We start from the raw sequence: 21,921 nt of genomic DNA, 5'->3' as shown, positions 1-21,921 counted from the left end.
TGACAAATATCTACTTAATCCTTCAAATCTGTATTTTACAAATCTTTCATAAGAATATTGCATGGAAACCTGCACCCTGGTTATGCTAGTGTTGCAATCTGGTTTGTAGTAAGTGTGTGCAAAATTATAATATTACAGGTGGCTTTTTACAAAACGAATAAACTGTGTAGCTAAGCCAAGCTAAGTTTGTCACCTTCAGAAAACAATGCCTGAGGTGATAATTTCAGCATAAAACCCTTTTTGCTGAAAATATTTGCAGCATTTATTTTGTGGGTTTCATTTGCCTTCACAAAAGCTGCCATAAGTTTAGTTATTTAAAGAAATACATTTTGCCTGCTATTTTTCAAGTTTTATTTACAGTTTACAAAGTTCAAAAAATTCTTCAATAAGTTTGCTTTAGCTAACATTGCAAAGAACATACATTTTAGAGCTTTCCTTGTTTTCTTCTTTTCCTTGTCTTTGCTACTAAACATCTCATCTCCCCCATCACACTATTTTCACATCCTTGTCATTGAGCATGAAAAGATCCTGTGACCAGGATCCTCTATTTATATTCTGAACAGTCCTTCCCTATAAACTTATTGCTTTCAAGGTGGACCTTTTGTGGCTGCTTACTGGCACTAGTTTGGTAAAATGCACAAAGGTGTTCCTTTGCCCAGGGACATATTTAAATAATAGAAACTGACATTTGGTGCACCCCTGTTGTTATTTTAAGATTAATACAGCTGGATGTTCATGTGTTAGGAATTCTAGCCATCTATAGTTTGTATAGAGATATAGTTATTTTCTCTTCTCTATCTTTTTTGTAAAGAAAAGGTGCAAGATAATAGTGATCAGTTACAATGTCCTTGTTACCACTGTGAGTACCAATGGTGATGTTGCAATGTAATTACAGTGGTTCATTTAAACTCACAAATCCAATTTTAAGATAGATCTCCCTCAGGTAGACCGATTTAGGGCATTGGAGACTTGACTGAGCACATCTCACAATATGTAGGCAACTTTGTTCAGCCACCTGTTGCCATACTGCCCTCTCATAGAAAGGACATCAGTGCTTTTTTAGTAAGAGTTAATCACATTCCATAAGAGAAAGATATTTGGTTAGTAACAATAGAGGTGAAAGGAATGTCTGGTTTGTAACAATAAATGTGAAAGGATTGAATAACTCACTCTGATTGCTTAACAGCTATGTGTTCCTGTCTCAACTCCAAATCTGTGGACTGTTTGATACACAGCATTATGCTATTGTAACTTGCATTCTTCATTCTAGGAAACAATAGGAGACCTTGTTCAGACAGACAAGAGATACTGCAATGGGATCTCAATTAGTCTTGGAATATAGCAACCACACTGTGCATACCTAGACTGTGAAATGTATGTGTTTGACGGTGTATTACAAACCAGACTATAGAGAAGGAAAAAATCTACTAACAGTATTCTTCATTCTAAATCAGGACAGCCAGAACATCAACAAATTAAATATCAGTAATGGTGATTTGTTGAGGGCCAGGGGACTTTGCAGCATATAATAGATGTACAATAGAGAAGTACAAATAAGCTCAAGATTTAACAAAAGATGATTCTCCAATAAAACGTTTAAAAGCCAAAACAGTGGTGGCTAGATAAATGATAGCAAAAAAGGAATCTCAATGTTATAAACAAAATAAATTAATTGATTATTTGAGTAGCAACAGGGTAAAATTCATAACCAAGTATATGGTAGAATCAAATCATATATACAGAATTTTGCACACAAAAAACTGCTCCCATTTGTAGATCGATGCACACATTGACCAATATATTGCACTGAAACCTCTCATAACTTAAATAAACAAGATTTTCAGAAACATCATCACCCCAGTGACACTGTTCTATATCTAGAAACAGAAGATAAGAAGCGAGCCAGGCTACTTGCCTTTTCCAGATTTTTTTCAAATTTGGGAATTGTGTCTACTGCCAGTATGCAAAAGCAAAAACATCCTTTATGAACCATAAGATCTTTAATATAGGACCTTCATAAACTGTAAAACAATGTTTTGCATGTATATGTGTTCGCTGTACGTGTATGAAATAGATGTAGGCTCCACAAAATGAATGCTGAAGGTGGTGATGCTAGATGTACAACATCTGTACATTTGGACTTATAACACAACAGGATTAAGTCTAAGAAAAAATGTTTCTGTGAAATTGTCTTTGTTCGGACACATAAAAGACCATGGAACATGTATTGGTCATTTTGGGTCAATAAACTGCAGGCAAGATGGTACGGTTTTAATACCGCCCCAAAAATTCACATTTTTCTGAAAGATCATTGAAATTCACAGAATAATTAACATGACTAAGCTAATACAACTCACTCAAGATGGCGACTGAATCTAACCGCCAGTTGTACTAGCAACATACAAGCTCTAGTACCTCTTCAGCTTCCGGATTCGAATCCAACAGACGCCGCCTTCAAATTCCCACACGAGACTCGACACAACGCCACCCAGTCCTGGTAGAGCGGGGTAGGTGTATTGGAGACACGGACTCGGCGTGTCAGTAAGTACATAGAATCTTACTTGTTGGCTTTTTGCTTTTCCGAACTGAGAATACATTCCTAGTTATGCCGAGGTTTTCTGAACGTTCATGTCTTCACTATGCGTTCGATTCAGACCTCCATACTGAGGGTGTAGTTTCACTCAACATGAGAAGAGCATAGAATCTACTCTTAATGAAAAACCTCGATTTTATACCATTTAATACTAACAGATCAAAAGGCGAGAGGAGTTTTGTTCTGCTGGGTATCTGATAAACGAACCACAGAACTCACGTGCTGCTTTGACAGTAGCTAATTGTATTGCTTAACTTTTTTTAACTTGTGTCTGCTGAACAATACTTATGTTGTTAGAAAGAGACTAGGGACTGCACCATTTCTAGGTCTGGGAATGCTGTTTTTAACCCTTACTTACCTAAGCTCTCTCGATATAACAACCTGATGGCACCATTGTTTAACTTCAGAAATAAGAGAAGGGGTTATTACAACCGTGAAGTATGCTGTTTTTGAGTATCTCCGATCTTCCACATAACAACCTGATGGCACCATTGTCTTACTTCAGAAATAAGAGAAGGGTTACTACAACCCTGGAGTATGTTGTTTTTAACCATCTCCGATCCTCTAGCTCTCTCCCTATATAATAACCGAACGCGAGGAACTCCTTGCGTTATCTACCAGGAACTGCAGTGGACTAGCCTTTGGATTTCTTAGGGTAAGTCCACTCATAAATTCCACTTTCATCACTTGTAGTAGTGGTCACTTCACAGGGCTCAGATTCACTATGTTTTTATCTCCCTCCTCGTATAGAGTGCACCCTCACCATAATGGCACTCAGTTGTTCACGAGAAATACAGTATAAACATACAGTGATTGTTCTATGCATTCTATAACCTCTGTGGCCTTCCTCTCCCTCTACAGGTAGACCGAGCTGCAGGTAACACTATAACTGTGACTAGGAATGCTAACTGTCAACTAAGATATTAAGATAGATTTTAGATGTAGATAGAAAACATCTTTTGGTCCTGAGGAATCGCCAGAGTATTTCTCTAACAGAGCGAGAAACATGTCGACCTGATTGGGGCAGTGTATATAACCTAGTCTATAACCCTAAGTTACTAACACTCAACCTCACAGTTTTTTAATTAGGGGAGGAGGCTTCCTAATAAATTGGTTGAGAAAGCACTTCGACCCTTATTTTTAACAATTAATACCTTTCATCTACATCACCCTAGAGCCCCACACACCCACTCATCCACCGGCTTCATTGGATAAAAAGATCTCCACAAGAGTGCTCCTTAAACAAGAGCCCGTCGGGTATTGCACCAGCCGACTCGACGCAGGAGCAGCCCGATGATGACGCGATACATCCTAAGGGGTACGTGAATCACAACACCCTACAGGCTGTGTGAGGGCCTCAATATCCAATATTTCAACTGTCCGTGAACACCACATTGTCCTTTTCATCCACTTCCAGGAACAGCTTTGTCATTTTTCTTGTACACTTTAAGGGCACACTTAGCTGGACCTTTTTTGTAAAGCCCTTTTACGCCCCCCCTGTTCATTTTTGATATATAAGCTAATACAACACATTGTCTTGCTGTGACAATTCTAGATAAACAAATGAGCCATGACCCTGTTTTTATTTGAATTACTGTCTCTTGTGAACAATAAATGTCATTACCTCTAATATTAAAAAGTCAAACAATAATTAAGGCACATGATTCCCTAATCTAAGAACAATTGTGTGAATCGGTTCACTGATATGTCAATGTATATTTGAACAGGCAAAATTCAACAAATTGCCAAAGCAATCATTCTTTAAAAGTACCTTTCATGTCTGTTATAACTAGGACCCTTTAGTATACATGGGCCTTTTATTGTCCATCTGGTTTCCTGTCCTTTCTAACTTGCTTGTGTCTTGTATATTTTGTGACAGGGAATCATGATATCTTGAATATTACCTAGTGACATGCGGCTCTCAAAGATGTAAGAAATTGGGGCATTCATTGAGACATGTGAGTACCCACCACCAGTAATAACCACAGCCCTTGTCAAAGCGAACCGTTAAAGTCACAAAATAAACCTGAGTTCAGCCCCTTGTAGCTATGGCACAGAGCAGACAGGCATTACTTAGAGGCAATGTGTAAATTATTTATGTAGTATTAAACAGTAATAAAGTCAAAACAGAACATAAGAAAAATTACAAACCAATTTAGAAAACATTGTGAATTTTAATAAAGTAAATGACACCGAAATGACAAAGGTCTAATAAGGGAAACCAGAGATATGCATTTTTAAATTCACCTGGTGGTACTTTACCAGAACCTAGGCACAAGCGTGAGCCTAGACTGTGATATCTATACAGAAACATGGTTCTCTAGTTGAACGTTTTACCTTTGGACTCAGTGAAGTAAGGATCAGAATGTGGCTGAAGAAGACTCCATAATGTTGGATAGCTGCTGGACAAGTTCCCAGAGAAGATGTTGACTTTTGGTGGAAAAGATCATAGCAGTAGAAATTTGTATTTCATGTCAAAGGTAGATACCTCGTCAGCCAGATACATTTAGCATCTTCACTAAGTGTCGATATCTACCTTTAGACTTAGTCACTTGTTTGTATCCAGTGGGTAGGGGTGGGCAGTAAACTTGGCTACGCTGGTGGAATTTTGCTACTCCACTTGGAATGTGGAGTTCGGCAAAAAAACTCCTCCAACCACCGGCAGAGCAGAGTTTACGGGCTCCAGCTCCCACCAATGTTGATGATGAGGATGGTGTTGTCTGCGGTGTGAAGTGAAGCCAGGAAACCTGAGAGGTGCCTAACAAACAGAACTGTGCTAACAAACTGCCCGACTCCAAACTGACATGAGACAAAGGCGTGACAGCTCACTGGCAGTGAGCGCCTATGGGTCACATGCAACGTGTGTGCGTGAGTTATGGCCTCAGTCTGTAATGTTGTGCATTGTTTGTGCCTAAAAAGAAGTCTGTACTCGATTACCAGACAATCCTCACACTTTCAAGATACAGTGGTAGATCTTAACTCTGGTGTCTTGGCATCTCTGCTCACTTCACCTTCCCTTTCATAGCCATTGTTGCTGGACATTTCTAAATGTGGTTAAAGGTGCTAGGCTACCGCTGCTAAGTGAGACAGTTCCTGCAACTCTCAACGTGGAATCACCTATATGGTGCTAGTCTCCATTGTGGTAGGGCAGGGAAGGCTGTAGTCATGAGTATCAGGAGTAAGTACTAGCGGTATAGGCCCCGGGCAGTGCAAGTAAAAGCCGATGTCTGCCTATTTGGCGGTTGCAATAATCTGGCTGAGTGACATGCCCCAGTGCTTGACTTCTGCATGTGTTGACTGTTACACAAGACACAGTGCACACATTCCTGGCTCAATGGCTCACCTTAGTATAATGCTGCTACACAGGCAGTGAAAAACGTATAGGGTGGGGCTATGAAGCTCCAATTCCAGAAAATGGCGTGTTTCATTTTCTGGAATTGGATCTTCACAGCCTATAAGTTTTTCACTGCCTATGTAGCAGCATTATCCTATGGTGAGTCGTTGAGCCACTCAATAATTTTTTTGTCTATGCCCACCCCTATATATTTTAAACCAAAGCACTTATTCATGGTACCTTTACCTACCTTGTAGGTTGCTCATTTTCTTGGTCCTCAGGAAGACTCCGTTTGAAGGAACTACCTGCCTTCTGTGATTCTCCTGGGTCGAAATGACGACTTTCTTTCACCTTGACCTGTACTTTAATTGATGCCCAGATGTGGCTGATGAAAAGCATATTGATAGCATCTTCCTATTTGGGATTTTGATTAGTCTGCAATTCAATATTGGTAAACAGGTCTTTAGAATTCTTGTAAAAATTGTAAATATATGCACCCTATACATTTCTATTCCCGTCCCACCACGAGCACTTTCAGGAGCACTTATTTTCATTTCACATTCACTGGAGCAACCATTGACATTGTTAAATATGAATCAATTGACAATATAAAATTCATGATAAATGTTCAGTAATTTGTCATTATTTATTTAATTTAGTGAATGTGGGTGTGGTACAAAGATATTTTGTAAATATAGGTCACTTGCATCAATTATTTTCTATACTGCTATAGGCCCAGGTCTGGCTGAGTACTGGGTTTCCCTATTGTTGTATAACTAATTATATGCTGGGCCACTGCTAAAAGAAGGCACTTCTAGACAGCAGTTTATGGTGCCTCAGGGAAGTGTGTACCTTACTACCACATTCCATATTTTTTGTTGTCTCTACTTAATAAGAGAGCTGGGTTACAGAGCAGCTGCTGAGCCCTAATGATGGTGCAGTCACTGGTTTTACCTATTCAGATGGGCTATTCAGACAAAGGTGGTCCCTGTCACGCAATACACACAATGGTCCTAACACACAGGGATGAACCTCCCTGCATATCGGGGATATTGATTTTTGTGTTTTATTAACACAAATTCTCAATTTTGGAGCTCATTTTAGTAAAACAAAAAGCATGCTTAGCTGAACCAAAAAACATGGATCATTATCAACATGCTTATCTGGCTTCATTGCACCCACCATATCGGTTGGCGCTTTGAAGGCAGGGAAATCTTTACCAGGCAGGTGGAAATCACATAATATGGTAGGCAGTCCTCCAGCAGGGGAGCAGAGGCTGGGTCCCCACTGACCTGGTAGATCACCCACCAAGGTTTAAATTACACTGTCAGTGTGTACCTTTGGCCAAACAATTAAAAAGAAAGTCATGAGATCCCTGAGGTGAAAATATTGTGGAGTCCCCATAGCAGTTTCTTTGTGTCTTAATATTGCATGCAGAATATTTTGGATATGTTCTTCATCTGCCAACCAGATAAAGGGTTTGGTGAGTCTCATGTGACCATGCCCCCAATTGGCAGATCCCCTTTTTACACATTGCTATGCTAATCAACAGATACAATAGACCATAGTGAGACATTAACTTCCCTTGGCCACGGCAGGCAGATATCAGTGGCAGAAAGTTATGATTCAATGTTAAACAGTGCTGGGGCAGCGGTATTGTTAGTAACACCAGCACTGTAAGCTACAGATTGAACAGAAAAATGGGCAAATAATGAGAAATCACATGCAGGAATCATGGCAGCAACACAGATATCAAATGATGTTTCCCATCTCTCAGGGGCGTAATTGTATGTATGATATTCCATAGAACGCAAATGTTATGTTCCTGGATCTTTCATTGGATGTAAGTGACCACTTAGTTGGAATATCCCTCCTCTTTTTTCATACTACTGTACATAGAGTGCACAACACTAACAATAGGTATATATGTTTTCCCATAGGCAGTCCATTTGTTTTTTTATCGTGAGGAAGACCCGCTATGATGTATAACCAATAACACGTTATCAGAGGGTCGAAACATCGACGTGGATATCCTATGACCTACGTCAGCTATCCTACAATTATAAAAAAAAAAACATTGCAAGGATACCTTGAACTTAATAAGTGTCAACATGTCTTTATATGTGAACACTGTGAACTTATGATTTCTCATGTGATATATGTCAGTTGAATTTATTGTATTGTATGTATTCTGTGTTTTATGGACAGTCAAATAATACATGTTGTTGATGATGATTTACTCCTTCTGCCGTGTTTTATGGACAATAAGAAGTCCACAATGCAGAGGCTTGCAAGAAATTATGAATAGAAGCTCTTGTAATCTGCCTGATAGGGATCAATGTTTTACCCTTAATAGCCATGCTTAGTAAATAGCATTTTTCACAATTGTGAATTGAGAACTGTGACACCCAACAGAACCACTTGTAGTTCACAATAATATATTGAGGTTCTTAGGGGCACAGGTCAACCCCATTATACTTAACTGTTCTGTTGATTGACATTTTGAGGGAGATTGCCTTACGGGGCATGGGAGTGTCTAGCAGCCTGTCCTTTAGTGAGGAGGATTCGGGGATAACCATTCCCGTTGGCAGTGCTTTATGCAATGCATGTAGTATCTGTAAATAGATATAAGTTTCAGTGAGTGCTAGGTTTTACTCACTCTGCAGTTCCGCGGAAGGGATGACTCCTCCCTGTGCACTGAGGTTTCCCACCCTGGAAAGGCCAATGAGGTCCCACTTATCTAATCCAGGCTGCATATCGAGTGTGCCGAATCTAGCTATGTCCCACAGGGGTTGGCCTGAGTTACCTTGCCAGCAAGCCAAGAGCATGTCCCAAAAGCTGAGTATCACTACCGTCGAACCTCTAAAAGCTGTTTGGCAAAAACTTCCGATTATGGCCCTCAGATAGACCCCGGTTGCACAATGAGCCTGTACATGTGGAACACAGGTTAGAATGCGGGAACGTGAACCCTGTGATCAACGGCGGTTAGCTGTGCCACACAATAATATTTTTGGATAACCGGCAAGGCGATGCCACCATTGTCCCACCCCTGTGTCAGTATTTTAATGCCTATACATGGAGGGCCTCCATCCCAAAGCAGTAAATGAGTTGCGCTATAAATTGCTTTAAAGTAAGAGGCCGGGACTAGGTAGGGTGTGTTGTGCAATGCATAGAGAAAATGAGGCAAGGCCATCATTTTAAGAAGTGTGACCCTGCCCAGTAACAGCAGGGGCAAAAACTTCCAATGTTGGACATCGTGCCTCAGGTGCGCAAGCTGTGGTATTGGATTATAGTTATAAAATCTGTCAGTGGTGATGTATATTCCTAAGTATCGAAAATCTGGCCCTGACAATTCTCGCCTCAGTTTCAGAGTTATTGTGTTATGTCCACATGGAGTATGTATATTAGGGACTTTCTCCAGTTGAGGGTATAGCCAGAGTATCAGCCAAACTGGGTAAGTATTGGCAAAATTCTGTTGAGAGAAAAGACAGTGTTTAAGAAGTACAGCAGAATTCCATTCACCTAGAGTCATATTTTAAGTTCCCAATCATCGGTCCATTGCAGCCCTCGTCTGATCCAGGCTGCAAGCTGCTCCAGAATTAAAGTAAAAATGATGGGTGAACGCAGGCAGCTCTGCCTGTTCCAGCATTGAAACCGGAATATCTCAGCTGCGTCTCCGTTGACTGTCACTTGGGCCAAGGGATCAGTGTCAATCAATCAATAAGGGTTGGTAAAGCGCAGCTACTCACCCATGAAGGTCTCAAGGCACTGTTGAGTGCTAGAGTCATCCAAAAAGCCAGGTCTTGAGGTCCTTCCTGAACTGGGGCAGTGTGAGAGATTGCCGGATGTAGAGGGGGAGGGTGTTACAGGCTTTGGCTGAGAGGTAGGTGAAGGAATGTACTCCCATTCTGGTCTTGCTGATACGCGGGCCAGTGGCCAGAGATCCCTGGGCTTTGTAAAGGAGCCTTATCCACTTCACAAATCACGGGCCAAAGCCTATTCTGATCAACACTTCAAAAATGTAGGGCCATTCGACTGCATCAAATGCCATTCTGGCAATAAATGAGAGCACAGGGGTGTCCTCCTGAAACACTATCGGTTTAACCCAAGATGCCTTGGAGATGCCACAAGTTATGAGCTGTGTTCCGCCCCAGGATAAAGCCTGATTGGTCTTGATGAATGAGAGTCGTGATCACCTGGATCAGTTGGGCGACCAGTACATAAGCCAATATTTTTGCTTCGACATTCAGCAGAGAAAATGATCTATAGGAGGCACATTCCTCTTGTGGTTTACCGTCTTTATGTAGGACTACGATACTGGCCAACCTTGGATCCCTGGGGAGGAATACCAAGTCGTGACTTTCCTTGAACATTATCAGTAAGTAAAGGCAATATTAGAAGCTGTGAGTTTGCAATCTTCACTGGGAATCCCATTATGGCTTCTGCGTTGCCGGAGTTTAAGTCACAGATTGCTTGCACTATTTCGTCTTCAGTAGGCTCCTCTTCCAGGAGTGCGCCGCCTGTGTGTGAAAGGCTAGGGAGTTGTATGCCGCCAATAATTCATGAGATTCCTCTACTGTAGCGGTAGAGGCCGGGGGTATAAGTGGGTGTAGTATGTGGAGAAAGTGGAGAAAGCACCTGCCACTCCCTGTCTCTTTCTCTCACCTGCTCACCACTTTTAGTTTGTATTTCCAGTACCCATCGATTTACCCTTTCCTGTTTGTCAAGCCAAGCAAGGAGCTTTCCACTCCTGTCTCCCACCTCACAGAGGTGGTGTTGGGATGCTCGATGACTAGACTTGGCAGCATTAGATGTGGTGCCTCAATATTCCTTTTACTTCAGGCTTAAAGTGTGCTAGATGCCATCTTGCTTTTGATCAGTAAGCTTATAATCCTTGTATCTTTACCATTGAACTTTTCTGGTGCTTTAAGTAATTCTGATTTTCCAGTCTTGTTACATATGGGCTTTACATATTTTATATAAGGTATTTTTACAGCATAATCCAGTCTTAAACAGTTTAGCATCACCATGCGATTACACACAGTTTCTGGGTTTGCCCAGCTTGAGATCCACAACAACAGTGGCCTAAGGCTTAAAAAGTTCTCCAAAACATCTAAGCTTAATTCTTCATGATCTACAATGGTCGAACTCCTTGGAGGCACAGATAATCTTTTTATAAAGGCATTCTCTACTCTTGTACGTCAGTGGTATTTGAATATCCACAAATACAAGCCCCAAGTGTGGTAATCGCTAGGCATTTGCTTCTGCACCTGTTCGCCATCTGTTTTTATTGGTTTTCTCCCTAATTTTGATAAGAATCTAAAAAACAACTCAATTGAGTTTCTTAATTGGGTTATAATGGGATGGGCCACCCCGTTTGGACCACTGATATGCACACTACTGATTTAGTGAAAAATTGACTGACGACACAGTTGTGAGATGGTTATTCATTAGCAATTGTGAAAAAAGTTATTTCTCGCAGCCAAGCCCACGTTATGAATACGGGCCAGCCTCCAGATAACTGCGAAACCATAGCTGACAGGACAAGAATAATAAAGAAAATGCTGATTTCATTGGAAGAAGGGTATTCATATAGATGTGGTTGTCCTTTGCACAATAACTGATTTCACTTGACAGAATTTTCAGAATACTGCATTATGGTGATTGGGTGCCACCTTGCAATGCAAAACTAGCAATTTGTTGATGAAAATTAATTTGTATAGCATTAGATAAATCTAGGTAATTTTCTTTCTCATACATACTATTTTTTAAACATCTTATGCTGTTTTGTATTAATACCTAAATATTCAAAATTGAGATGCATTTTAGACATGGGTGTGAATTCACCAAAATGCCAGGGGGTAGCAGGAGGAACATTGCACGTCATTTTACCTTTACTTTGACTCACACACATGCTTACACTTACTAACACATTCACACACTCACGTACACAAGCACACTCTTACCGGCAAACATGCATACAATATACATTTGAAAGCATTTTGCACTAACCTTAGCTTCCAGATAGGGTCAGATGCCATCTAATATACTCAATTTTTTATCACAATAACAGTAAATAATATTATTCAATATTTGTATAATAAAACAAATGGACAGAAACCACGCAAATTGAGCTCCAACCAGTGTCCATTAGGAGAGCTACCCCTGTGTTACAGGCACTGATATTGCCACATCTGAGGCCAGGGGTCGCAGAAGCAGTGCCAGGGGCAGCAAGGGGCTACCCCGGGGTCGCAGTTGCGGCCCCTGGAGACCGACCCTTAAATGACGTCCATGATTTTCGACACTATTACTATACATTTTTCAACCTACATTTTATTTTCTCTCTTTTAATTGCATACTTCCTTGTCACACACACGTCGAGTGAATTCATATACGGGTGAGCGCGAGGGACACATATGAAACAAAGCAATCCGTATAAAGGCTTTCTTCCCTTTAGCTAACACAGTGTCTCGAATTCGATTACACTGGTGGTGTTGGCTTACAGGTTAGTTTGCAAAACACTGGAGATTTTCTCATGTGCTGACCCTAACATTTATAATATGTGCAACTAAATAGCGTGTATTTGATTTACATGACAGTGACTACGGATACGAGAGGCACGGCAGTAATCAATGCAGCCCAGCCTTCTGGTTCAACCCTACTTCAATTTCCAAAGACTGCAGCCAAGGCCAGAGCTTCTTGAAAAGCACCGGGTAAGTGACTAACGTATGCATGCATACATCCAATAAAATCCAGTAACCCAGGGGCATATGTATCAAAAACTGTATTTGCGATTCTCAAAAAGCGATTTTTTGAGAATCGCTATTTGAGAATTGCAAAACGGGATGTATTTAAAAATTCGCACATATTTTGCGAATTCTTAATATTCCTTAATTGCGATTAACAAATTGCGAAATCGCAATTAAGGAATACCTTCCCATTCATTCCTATGGGCCAGGAGGCCCATAGGAATGAAAGGGAAGTAATTCTCAAATTGCAAAGAAATCGCAAATTACCACCAACTTGAAGTTGGTGGTAATTTGCGATTTCTTAAGGAGAAATCGCACAACTTGGGTGCGTGTTACATAGCATTTAAGGAATCGCAATTTGCGATTCCTTAAATGCTTACGCAAAATTAAGGAATCGCTAAATTAGCGATTCCTTAATAATGCGATGCGAAAATGGCACATACATCGCGTTTTGCGATTTTGTATTCGCAAACGCTGTTTTTTTGCGATTCGCAGCATTTGCGAATACAAAATCGTTTGATACATATTCCCCCCAGTCTTTTAAAGCGAAAGTACTGTATTGGAATAATTATATATTTTACTTTTTTTTGCTCATTCACATTGTGTAATAAAATACATTGTCACAGAGTAACTATTACAGAGCAGAAGGGACACATTGATCAACAATAACAATAGTTGCCACTGCTAGAAAAAACCTAATCCAAGCAGTATGTAACAACTCTGTGCAAGTACAGATATGCCCCCTCTGAAGACCAGTGTTTAATACACGCTGACCCACACTTTCATCAGCTGACTGTGCTAATCTAACAGTCTTGCAAATCTGCTCATCGTGCCTATGACAATAAATATTGTTTTGAAGGGCACCACTGTATGTGTCAGAGGAGTCCTTACAATAAATCAAATACTTGATCCACTCCTTTACTTTGGAAGAGGGCCTCTTCCTCAGTGCAGTACACTCTGCACTTAGCAAGGAGAAGAGCCAGAGCAGATAATCACCTAATTAGAGAAGAGATCTCCTTTACATACCCCAACAGAACCACCAATGGGAAAGGGCCAATTCTATATTGTTATAACATATGTCTGCTGTTTAATGAAATCCTTTAGATTTCTGCACAGCAGTAAATCCACTGTCCATTAATTCTCGTCTGTCTGCGATCGATTTGCTATTGGGGCAGACTTCACTGGATTGGTCAGAGAGATAATTTCGCTGTTAATGAATAATGTATTATGCTGTGGTCCATCCATGGCTATTAACAAAAGTAGAGCTTTAGGGAATATCCTGGGAGCACTCTTTTGAACGTGCTACATATTCTGTAATAAAGGATGCTCTAAAGTTGCTGAGGTGACTTTGACTTCTGTGAAATGCTTACAGGTTTTAAAACTTCCACCTGAAAATAGGTTCCCCATGCACCCCTGCATTAAATTCAAAGCCCTTCCAATTGTTAAGCTCTTTCTTACCAGAGACAGTGACAGTTCTGAACCAGTGGTGTAGCTGGCCCTATGGGCGCCTGTGGCGGTCTCTGCGTTTGTTGCCCGGCGGTGGCCACAGTGAAGAGCAGGGGGTGCTGGAGAGTATTTTCTTTGTTTGCCGACCCCTCACGTCAAACGCATTGAAGAGCAGGGGGGCTGTTGCCACCCCGAGATGGCCACCTCACTCAAAACTTGTGCTGCCCGAGGCGGAACCCCCTCAGCCCCCTCTATCTATGCCACTGTTCTGAACTAGAACCCACTTGGAGTAGAGAAGCCACAAGCCCTGTCGATGATTCATCCAGTTCTATGAGAAACTGGTAGTTGATCGGCCTGTACAAAGCTACCTCTGCAGCGTGTTCCAGACCTGTAGTATATGGAAGAAATCAATTAGTGGAAATTCTGATATCTTAGTACCAGTTTCAACAGAGAAAAGAGTTTTTAGGATACACACACAACCCTTCATGTGTATCCATGTATAACAGAGTAACAACAATCTCCTCTTTGAGTGTGGGCAGAAGGTCTCATACATTGCTAAAATAGGTGGGGGCAAGAACATCTATATATTGTTTGTGAAAGCTAGCTATGTCTGCTTCTAGACAGCAACCATTGAGCATGCCCTTAATAAAAACGTTCATCTCTTCACTTAAAATCAGTGCCATCAATACCTCTCTATCAGAGTTATCTATCCATGCCACAGTTGGGAATGCAGGGTTATAAAATGGGTATTTGGGGGATATATAATACTTCATAGTATTCTCTGAGTTAATTCATTAGGATTTGGTTGTTGTAGCGATTTGGCTTTTGCAATTTCTGTGCAGGTAATATTTCCAGCTGCTCTTCAATGTGTCAAACTCTCGGCCATGGTCCTACCAGGAGACTCCCCCCTGTCATAAGCCGTTGCCGCCACATATTTCACTAAACATTTTACTTCGCTGTCTGCTGTATCATTAAAATCATCCAACATGATGTGAATCTCTTTAAGCATCTTCGGTTGAAGTGTACCACCAACCTCCTAACTCCCACTTCCAAACTTTCTATGCTGCCATTGACAGGTCTGAGTATGCTTTATTGTTTCGCAGTGCATGCAACTCAGACAGAGTTCAATACTAAACTGCTACTGAGCCGACACTGTTATAGAAATATTGCATAATTGCCACGTCTTCAGCTGTAAAAACTGTGCTCAGCTGCCCTTGTCAATAGCTCCAGCTCAAAGAGAATCTATGCATGTCAGACTACGTGCCCACTTGATGTGATCAATCATTGACCCATTTGATAACATCTTGTGTGTCAATCCAGAAATCACTTTGAGAAGGAGTATTGTGTACTCTGAGTGAAATGTAAACTTTACTGTAGTTGGGTCATGATGTGGCAGACCTTAAGCTGTACAGGACAGAGTCCTAGGGGCACATGAACCTTTTTTAGATCCATACTTAAAATACAGTTTAGTACCCTCCCAATAGTACCTTTGAGAGGTTCAGATCTCTGTAAGTAAGATGCAGATCCATTTAAAACTATGGACAGGCTATGTATGAGCTGAACATACTTAGGAACATGATTTATAATCCATGCTCTCCAAGCATTATCACATATCTGCCCTCTTGATCTGGTATTGTTATTATGATGTGAAGAGAAAAGCCTGTCCAAATCAACACATCACTAACACATGCACTAAGTAAATGAATGAAATCTTTCTTCTATTGCATGAACAGCTGCTTCATAAAAGGCTCCTAGGATTTAACCAGTAGGTTGATAATTGACCAGCAGTTAATTTGTTTAAAAAGAAAAGTCTTCCTTTTATCTGCAACTAACACCCAGTCTTGCTGTCCTAATTTTCTCATTGTATTAGATGTGCTGAATGAAAGGTACACATATATTATGTATTTATAGGGATTCTGAGACTTTTCCTACCTTATAAAAATAATGTTGCTCTCTCAAGTTCCATGATCTTAAATGTAGTGTTAGCCCTAGCTGTGTGCTAGCAATGGCCTTATTTTAAGATGCGTATTGTTTCTTTGGTCTATATTAGTAATGTGGAACAAGAAACAGTCACTGCTATGAGCTTACTTGAACCCTACCAATTACCCCCTGGACTGTCCTCCCTGACTTGACAGTGAGTTCATCCCACCATCTCATTACCACCAAACATTTGAAGAACCGTCATCATAGCAGCAATGCCCATGCTCCTAGGCTAAGGGAGCTGATCTCAACCCCAATCGCCAAGATACTTAATTATGTAAAGTATAAATATTTGTAGTGGAAAAAGATACAGCCAGCTGACTTAATCACCCTTGTGCAGTTCATTCTTTAGTCCCTCCTGTGTCTAGAGGGAGGATATGCACGTGCTCTCCTTCATGTGTTTCTTTATACACTTGATAGCCAGCAATGCGTAACCAAAGAGATGAAGTTTACCCTTGATCGTGAATCTTGGCCAGGCTGGGTACATATTCTGTATGCTTTGTTCAGAGATTCTGGCTTTTTCTAAATAGTAGTGTACAAACGACATGCCTTGACGACAGCAGCTGTGCCATTTGGAAACAGTGATATGGAGGATCCTGAGTAGCTGAGGTAAAATATATCACTTGCCTGTCTAAGTGCAATTTCTTAAACTCTGTAGTTCGAAAGCTGGGCAGTGAATGGACTTTAAACCTGGTGCAGAGCTCAAGGGGTCATCAAATCCTTTTGAGCATTGAGGGCGCAGTCATTTGTCTTGCCACGGGAAAGGCATAACAAGGCCACTACACTTTTCAAAACAACCCTGAGCTCCTCCCTCTCAGAGAGGGGGTTGTAGCACGCATCATGATTAGGCTCATGATGCAAGAAGGTTACCCCATGATGAAGCATGCCACCTCCCGGTGGGTGAGGAAACCGTCCTTTAAAAGGGATACTCCACTAGCACTTGGTCCTTATTATCCTTTTGTAGACCCATGGGTTTCATTTGTGGGTTTTTTATATCCTCATTAATCAATAATCTTTATTCAGTAGAAAGCCATAAAAGAGAGTCATTAACGTACAATAAATGAATAAAACAAATAAAAAAGTATAAAAACCATTAAGGATAAAACTCAGCATCAGGAGGTTGAATCGAAATAAACTAAGCACAGAACAAACCAACATAAACAACATAAATCTTCATAGTGCTTCCTACTAGACAGTTCCACTCTTAGATCATTTAACATTGTGTGACAAATGTCCACTGTACATAAACACTGTAAAAACAGAAGCCCTTCTTCATAGTGCCTCAGGTTTGTATTACTTAGAATAGTGACCTAAAAAGAGGACCGAAGAACAGCATACAACGGGCAGAGCAGTGTAAAGTGACATGTGCTTGGCTTGGAGGTACTATCACGCCGGCAAAGAGTAACACATGTTGCTGTACACCCTGAAGTGGAAATGCATACTTAAAGTGCAATGTGCCTAATCTAAAAAGAGTAAGATAAAAATGAAATGTGGGATTTATTATCCGTTCTAGATAAGACTCCAAGCTCCTTGTTGTTGAGACCAAGAAATATCTAACAAACATCTCCTTTAGCTGGGCCCTCTCCAATCACAAGTTTGTGCAATAGTTTAAAGTACTCTCTTTAACTATGTTATAATGCTTAAGCGTTATCTTGTGTGAATTACTGTAGGAATCTCAGATGCCTGGGAATCTTGTCCGTTCTATCCAAGTAGATGCAATCCAAGGTACAGGTTCTAAAAAGTTTTGCCTCCGGAGTGCCCTAGCACTTAACCCCTTCAGTGCTCATGACGAGCTGGACTCGTCATGGGCTGCGGTGGCGCTGTGCCCATGACAAGTCCAGCTCGTCATGAACTCCGCCCGCTAATAAAAAGCGCGGCACTGGGCGGGGAAAGGGGCGGGCATGCAAGGGGTTAATCAAGAGAGGCAGAGAGGCAAGTCCAATCAAATTCTCCACTTATGATATCCCTAGTTTCTCATGACAAATAAAAGTGTCAGAGCTTCTATAGGCTGAAAATAATCTGTGTGTGAAATACTTTTCCACACGCTGCAGGAACCCTGCATTGCAATACTCCAATTGTTGATGCCGAAAGGCATTTGCTTTTGTATAACGTATCATCTCTTTGAAAGGTTCATGCTGTAATTATGTGCGCAAATCTATAAATGGCCTCAATATTCCTACTAAACTGTTGGGATCTTAAAGTTAATAAAGGGAAGGAAGGAATTTTGAATACATTCTATTTGTTAAAAAAAAAAAAGGAAAACGAATTGTGATGAAAGATATTTTAAAATGCATTCTGATGTATTCATTGTAATGTTATGTGTTTGTATACTTTGATGGTACCTGGCTACCAAATAAAGTTTATTACTACTACTAATAAAGGAGTCCAGCTAAAAGAAAAGCTAAAAAAATTAGAGCCACATGTATGGACCTATTTTGCGTTCGAACACAGGACGATTTGCAGAATTGCAGCAGTATGTATGAATGCTTTGTGACAATGAATTTTACAACCAACTTCAAGTTGGTGGTAACCTATTCACACATGGGAAAGGGTCCCCAAGGGAGACCTTTCCCTTTGGGAATGGTGAAGAAAAGCAGACCCCTGCCTGCTCTGAAAAGCCATCATAGACATGAAGGCCTGCTGACCCTAGCAGACCACCATCTGTGATTTTAGAGTGTTTCCTAGGGGGTCGCATATTGCGACCTACCTCATTATTATTAATGAGGTAGGTCAATGTGCAACTCCTAGGAATCACTAAGTGAAACTCTTGTTGATACATGTGGCCCTAATCTTCTTTAAATGAGACCCTCCAATAACAAAACATTTTAACTGCATACTTGGATGACCACAGGTCATGACATAGGACTTTGAATGATTAACCTGCAGGTTCAGATCGCCCATATAGGGTGTCTATGTCCACTTTTTAATATGACTGCCAGGGGACCTCGAACCCTGAGCCTTTCCCCCAGTTGGCAGTTCTGTCATAGTCTCCTGAGTTCTCGCTGCTGTCCAGATGCAGCATCATTATCACTGTGCCAGACCTGCCAGCCTATGACCACAACAACCATTTAGTCCTGTCTTAACCTAAGGGTGTCACCAACATCCAGACTAGTGCTCTCCCGGTCTTGTTACTAGGCTGAGCTGCTTATCCTTGTGGGGCCCACTTCCCCCATTGCCCTACTTGGTGCTGAAACACCAAGTAGCTCTGGTCTTCTCAGCTCAAACTGGTGTAGAAAACCTTGTCAAACTTGGAAGTGCTCAGAATCACTTGGAACTGGTGAATCAAGTTTAAGTGTTTATCTTCTGCAGTTCCTTGGCAGTCCATAATTTGACATTTAGGGGTCTTTTTAGGCATGGGCTCTGCATCCGCTCAGGCCTCATTCCCACTACCAACCTATGTATTCTAAGTGTTAAAGCCATAGCTAAATCGGCGGGTGGGCCATGCTATCAGAATTGTAAGGCTGCGTTGGACATCAGCATGATAGCGCAAGTACCGCAAAATTAAAGTCCTTGTTTTGCTTGTTGACTTACAGGGCAGACCTGCAGAGTCCATACGGCTCACATAACTTGGAAGAAACCTAATAGGGCTGTCAGCATGCCTGTCTTTTGGGAATTACCAGAATGAAAAACAGAGATAGCTGTGAGCAGGAGAGGGTTATAGGATTCATCATCACCCCAAGTACTACAGCAATCTTTAGGATTCCCCTTCTTTGCTGACAAAATAGTGTTTTCTGGTATGATTATATAGAAGTTTGAAGAATATCTTTGTATAAAGACTGCAACAATGATATTTAGATGAAGAGGTAATGTCAAGTTGTTTTACTCCTAACATTCCTTACCATATCACCTCCTCATTACGTCCTTGACTTCTCTCTGTCTGCATAGTATCGAATGTTGGTCCCTGACCACAAATATTGCTTTGTTATTGACAAATAAGTGTTACTGTTAAGTGCTGGAAGACATACATAGTTTATAGCATAACAGGTTTGTATAACACATTTTGACTGATGAGGATTCTGTGGGCACTATTAACAGTTGATGGATGTTTACAGTGACCTAACTACATGGTATTATGTTTATTGACCTTGAACACATTAAATGCTGCACTTGGGTTTGAACTTGTGAGCATGACATCCCTCCACTGGATGTATTAATGCACTGTATCACTAGACCTGGCTATTCAAGTTGGATTGTGGTGTCAGTTTGTTGATGTCTATCTATTAGTTGTAGGACAAATATTTTTTTCTATTATTTTATTAAAATCCAAGATAGCTCCTTAGTTTCCTTCACCTATCAGATCCAGAGAAATTTGCAAAGATGTCTTGACCCTCTCTCTTAATAATTAACCTTCCATTCTCCATTTCATTGATCATTTATTTCTTATTCCCTTACATTGTGCTACAGACATAAATATTATCAATCCTCTAGTCACGGTTCACATTAAAGGAGTTTTTTTATTTAATTTACATTAATCATGTTTTGCAGGCTATAATGTTTGGGACTAATGTTTGATATGTTTATTGCTTGGGAGGTCCCTTCATGTAATTTGAAATAGAGGATATAAACAGTAGAGGCCATATTACAATTTCCATTTCCATCATTTCAATAGCTTTTAAATTGTATTATATTTCATATTTGTCAATATATCATTTTTTTCCACAGGTATAGAAAAATTGTGACCAATAACTGTACAGATGGTCTCCGGGAGCAGTATTCAGCAAAACCACACAAGTGTCCAGGCAAGGCTCCAAAAGGTCTACAAATGGTCACCTCTGATGGGAGACTTGCAGTGCAAAAGGGGCACAATGTCACCTTCATGGTTACTTTAGAAGAGGTATATATTTTCTTTAGCTAATTTTGAAATTGTAATTCTGCTATGACAAACAATTACAGCAACATATCACTTACCTTAAGATTACCAGTTATTGCCATATCCAGGTACTGTAATACAATCACAGCAATTCCAAGACTCAGTTTAGTAGAATAAAATGGCAGAATGATGGAGAAACATGTATAGGTCAGGAATAATAAACAAACTCAACAGACTGACTACTAAAGATAGAAAATCCTCCAGAATTAGAATCCCAATGCCTCCCTACAAAAAAAATTCCAATAATGGTCCTTTATGTCAACACCAATCCCCTAATAATTTATATTCCAATAAATAGAACGTAAGAAGCTAAAATCACTTCCTTCCTCTACAGTAGAGGCAACCTCTCACATTACAGACCCAAGGCATTCAATGACAGCATTTGAGTAAGAAACTTTGTGAGAATTCTGGGGAAATTCAATTGTGGCCTGGTTGGGTTCAGCATTGAGGCCACTATTCCAAGGTTGAGAACCGGTTTGATAGACTCATTGTATTCTTGACATTAACCTGCACAGAGCTGTCAAGACAAGGATGTTCTTGTGATTTTCAATATTTTTTTACAATTGGCCATTAAAACAAGGCCCTCCAATTATGACTGTTGACAATTGAAGTGTTCTCCTTTGAGGATATTGAAGACCGTCCAATTCTAATACCTCTGTAAGTTGGCTGCCAAACTATAACAATTCATGGCAACTAATATCACTCATTGTATGCATATACCACAATGTTTTAGGAAGTAGAATCACATCCCATGTAGCAAGGATAACACTGACAGGGGTTAATTCACAAAGCATTGACTAAGGGAAGTACCATTTTAAGTAATCTTGCATGCCTTGTGAATCAGCCAACGCTATCCCTTACTTTTGTCACATGCTGGTTGACAACTAATGTTCTAGTCTTCATAGCTATGAATGGACTGTTACTTAACTACTTAGTCAAGATTATCATC

General features: G+C 40.5%; 1 protein-coding gene across 1 annotated transcript in view; it reads left to right on the top strand.

Moving 5' to 3' along the window:
• SORCS3 (sortilin related VPS10 domain containing receptor 3) overlaps window positions 1-21,921 on the top strand; it is a 2,496,310-nt gene that overhangs the window by 2,189,014 nt on the left and 285,375 nt on the right. The window contains exons 17-18 of the mRNA XM_085603452.1: window positions 12,527-12,640; window positions 20,765-20,936. Of these exons, the coding sequence (XP_085459578.1) occupies window positions 12,527-12,640; window positions 20,765-20,936 (286 nt within the window). The remainder of the gene's footprint in view (window positions 1-12,526; window positions 12,641-20,764; window positions 20,937-21,921) is intronic.

The sequence above is a fragment of the Triturus cristatus genome, chromosome 1_2, assembly GCF_964204655.1.
Source record: "Triturus cristatus chromosome 1_2, aTriCri1.1, whole genome shotgun sequence".
NCBI lineage: Eukaryota > Metazoa > Chordata > Amphibia > Caudata > Salamandridae > Triturus > Triturus cristatus.
This window is presented reverse-complemented; position numbering and strand designations above follow the sequence as displayed.